Raw genomic sequence first — 3,502 nt, forward strand, 5'->3', positions numbered from 1 at the left:
TTTATCCTCTTTAGTGTGTTCTTCATCTCCAGAAGTTTTATTTGGTTCTTTTCGAGGATTTCAATATCCTTGCTAAAAAATTCATTCTGTTGATCTAGTTATTATTTCAAATCCTGGAATTGTTGATATGAATTATTTTGGATCTCATTGAATTTTTCCAGAAGTACCATCTTGAATTATCTGTCATTTAAATCACATATCTCTATGTCTTTAAGCTTATTTTCTGGAGATTTTTCTCTTCCTGAGCTGCCTTGTCACCTTGGTTGTTCATGGTGTTTAATGGACTGTTTCTCTGCCTGAGCATTAATGGAAGCATAGTCTGCTTTTTTTCCAGGAAGAAGATTTATTATACAAAGGTCTCTCTTTAGCTTGTTGCTAAGAAGGTGTTTTTCCTTTGGTTTTCAGTAGGTGGCATCTAAGCCTCTTGAATCTCTGCTTTGTATAAAGTCTTAATAATGCCATTTTTTTCCTTATAAATGTCAATCACACTCACTACCCTCAGTCTCAGTCCCTGTCAGTGTTAGCGACAGTTTTGGTAGCATTTGTTCAGATTCCCCTGGGGTTCCACAGTGTTCGGTCTTGGAGGATATGGTGGGGGCCCTCTGGGTTGGGGGATTGGCCTATGGCTCTGCCTCACATTTTACAACTGCAGCTGGTAATAATCAACTGTTGCTTCTCTGTTGTCTCCACTTCTCTGCTTTCTGCCCTGATCCCTGGGCACTGCCGCTGGCCACGTGGAGCTCACAAGGAGGGCTGTTCAGGGAATCCATCGCACCTTCTCCCCTCTCTCTCCTCCTGCAGGGAGCTCTGGCTGTAAGAGGCAGCTTCTTTATTTCTCCCAGTCTACCGCTCGACTCCCACGGTTCTGACGTGTGGTAGCTCTTAATTGCAGATCCCTTGCTCAGATGTGCTAGTGTGCAGGTTGGGTGTTTTTTTGTTGTTGTTGAGTTTTAAATGTTCAGCTTATCGTTGTTTCAGGGGGAGAAATTTGGGGACATCTCTCACTCTGCCATGTTTCTTATGTCACTTTGCACATTTTCTTTGTAAAAGGGCCAGATGGATTTTGTAGTGATAAGAGGCTTCATATCTCTTATTGGGAAAGTCTGGGCTTTTGTTCAATTTCATTGCTGTTTGCTTTTCAGACGAGAGATTAAGCAGTTACTGTCTGAGCTGGATGAAGAGAAGAAAATCCGACTGCGACTGCAGGTGGGTCCCTTAGGGTCCTGCTGCCTTATAAGAGACTCAATTGTGGGTGGGGGCAGCATTAAGGCTTTATTTTGAAAATAAATGATTGTTACTTCTCTAAAGATTTAGGCATACTTCCTGTGACAATTTCCTTAGTATTGTATAGGCTCACTTCAAATTCTCTCCTGAGATCCAGAATGTTTTGGGGAAGGGATACAATATACCCCTAATTGGGTTTCTCCTTTGGAATTTATCTGAAACCTCTCCTCTATGGAAAGTTTCCCCCACTCTGGTTTCCAAAGGCCTCATTTTAGTAACTGCCAAAGGACATGGCACAAGGGAGACCCTTTTGCCAACTGTCTTCCATCATGAGGTCATTGGGACTCCAAGGACCACAGCTGTCCACACTTGGCACTTGGTCTTACTTCTTCCTGATGGCCATGTCAGCATTGCCAGAGTATCAGAGCCTTGTCTTTCTCTAGCTTTTGATCCAACTCGGCCATTACTAAATGGTCAAAGGGAGATTTCCATCTTTCATCCAATTGATGCCCCTGGTGGTGATTAAGATCCATGCTGCTTTAAAAAAGGGTCACTTTGGAGGTGCTGACAGTCACCCTCCTGGGCCCAACCACAGCTACCTTCCAGCACTGCCAGGTGGTCTAACGTGTCAGGACAGCCTGCTCCACTGTCTGGCCAGGAAACTGGAACTATTGTTGTTTTTGACAAATTTTGGATACTGGTAGCCTGAGAATTAAAATATCCACCATTTCATAGTACATCATGTCTGTGTGCCTGTTCTTTAGGTTTTTAGGTTTTTAGGTGCCTGTTTTGCCTTTGAAATTGTCAGGGTGATTATTTTCTTTCAATCAACCAAGTTGATTATCTTTCAGCTTCTATCAAACCAGCCCATTCATTATGGTTTTGTTGTCTCTTGTTTTTGCTTTATAGATGGAAGTTAATGACATAAAGAAAACTCTTCAATCAAAATGAATACTTGATAAATGAATTATCGCATTATTCATCCTGAATCTAACTAAGACTCAAATTGTTTGCCCCAGCCAAAATAACCTTGTGCCAAAAGATTAAAGATTTGCCTCAATATGTCCCAGTTTCAAAAGATTAGCACAAAAGTCTTGATAGCACAACACAAATTCCATCCAAGAGGAGATTCCACCCCACGGTATAGTCCTGGGTCTGGCACTAGTTGTGACTTAAACAGAGCAAATTGTGCTAAAGGCTTTTTTATTATGAGATCTCATGCGAAACGAAAACTCAGGCAGTTAAGTCCATAGTGGTACTATTTTGATGATATTTTCCATTAATAAAATGTAATTTCAGATTATTCGTTTACAAGCTTTATAATTTTATGATTTTTTAATCGTGTTTTGTCACTGATTCTCCCAGTATTTGTATTACACATAGTCCGGAGCGAGTGTCCCATTCTTTTGCGGCAGGCAGATAGCTGCCTCGCTTCGTGTCCTCTCTAGGAGTCTATTACATATGCAATTTTAGGTTCAACCCATCCTTACCTTGCCAGCAAACCTCACCACCCTGAGATCAATTTTAGCTTATATATGATGGTATATTTACAAAAAGAGAAGAGAAAATCTGGTATTTGCAATGATCTGTGCCTTCTTTTTACCACCCTCTTGATTGGAGCTTTTGTGATGCAGCTACCATGAATCAAAAAAAATTTTTTTTAGCCACTTAAAATACACTAGAGGCCACTGTCTTCAAAGCTTCTCTCCCCTAGCCAAAGGTCCTAAGAGGAGACAGCTGTGAAGTTGGGCGTGTTCTCTGGTACCAGCTGCGACTTTTAAGTTCTCCTAGTTTTAGCTTGTTCATGAAACTAGAAATGTCACCCCTGCTTGATTTTTCATCAGCCAAGTTTAACCCCTGCTTCCTGTCCTTTGCACCTTTTGCGTGAACAGAATATGCATTATTAAAGCAAAATTAAATAAAAGTAAAATGCAAATGAAAACAAGGAGTCACAAGTTGTATTATTTCCTGCACTGGGTTATCTGCGTGTGTTATTGTTTAAACTGTACTCACATAATGTCATTTCTCTCGCTCTCTTGTAACTGCTTCCTCAGGTCCAAGAGAATAGGTAAGGGGAAATGGCACAGACTCTTGTTGAAGTGTAGCCTTTGGATCTTTCTGATATTTATGGAATTGCTTTTTCTGTCCCAAGGAAACTAGTATTTGCTTGTTCGCTTTATCTTTGTAGCAGATGAACAGTTCAGCCTTAGACTATATAACTGTTTTCTCATCCTTAGCTGAAAATAAGGGGGCATACTGTGTTCCCAGATTGTTTAGG

General features: G+C 40.8%; 1 protein-coding gene across 4 annotated transcripts in view; it reads left to right on the plus strand.

The window, feature by feature from the left end:
• The window catches only part of SH3KBP1 (SH3 domain containing kinase binding protein 1), a 265,298-nt gene extending 262,132 nt beyond the window's left edge, over positions 1-3,166 (plus strand). For all 4 annotated transcript variants that reach the window (XM_006911625.3, XM_025046625.1, XM_015589173.2 and 1 more), the window contains 2 exons: positions 1,143-1,206; positions 2,134-3,166. In XM_006911625.3, coding sequence (XP_006911687.1) covers positions 1,143-1,206; positions 2,134-2,175 — 106 coding nt within the window. In that variant the 3' untranslated portion in view covers positions 2,176-3,166. The remainder of the gene's footprint in view (positions 1-1,142; positions 1,207-2,133) is intronic.
• Positions 3,167-3,502: the final 336 nt, after the last annotated feature.

The sequence above is a fragment of the Pteropus alecto genome, unplaced genomic scaffold, assembly GCF_000325575.1.
Source record: "Pteropus alecto unplaced genomic scaffold, ASM32557v1 scaffold23, whole genome shotgun sequence".
In the NCBI taxonomy this organism is placed as follows: domain Eukaryota; kingdom Metazoa; phylum Chordata; class Mammalia; order Chiroptera; family Pteropodidae; genus Pteropus; species Pteropus alecto.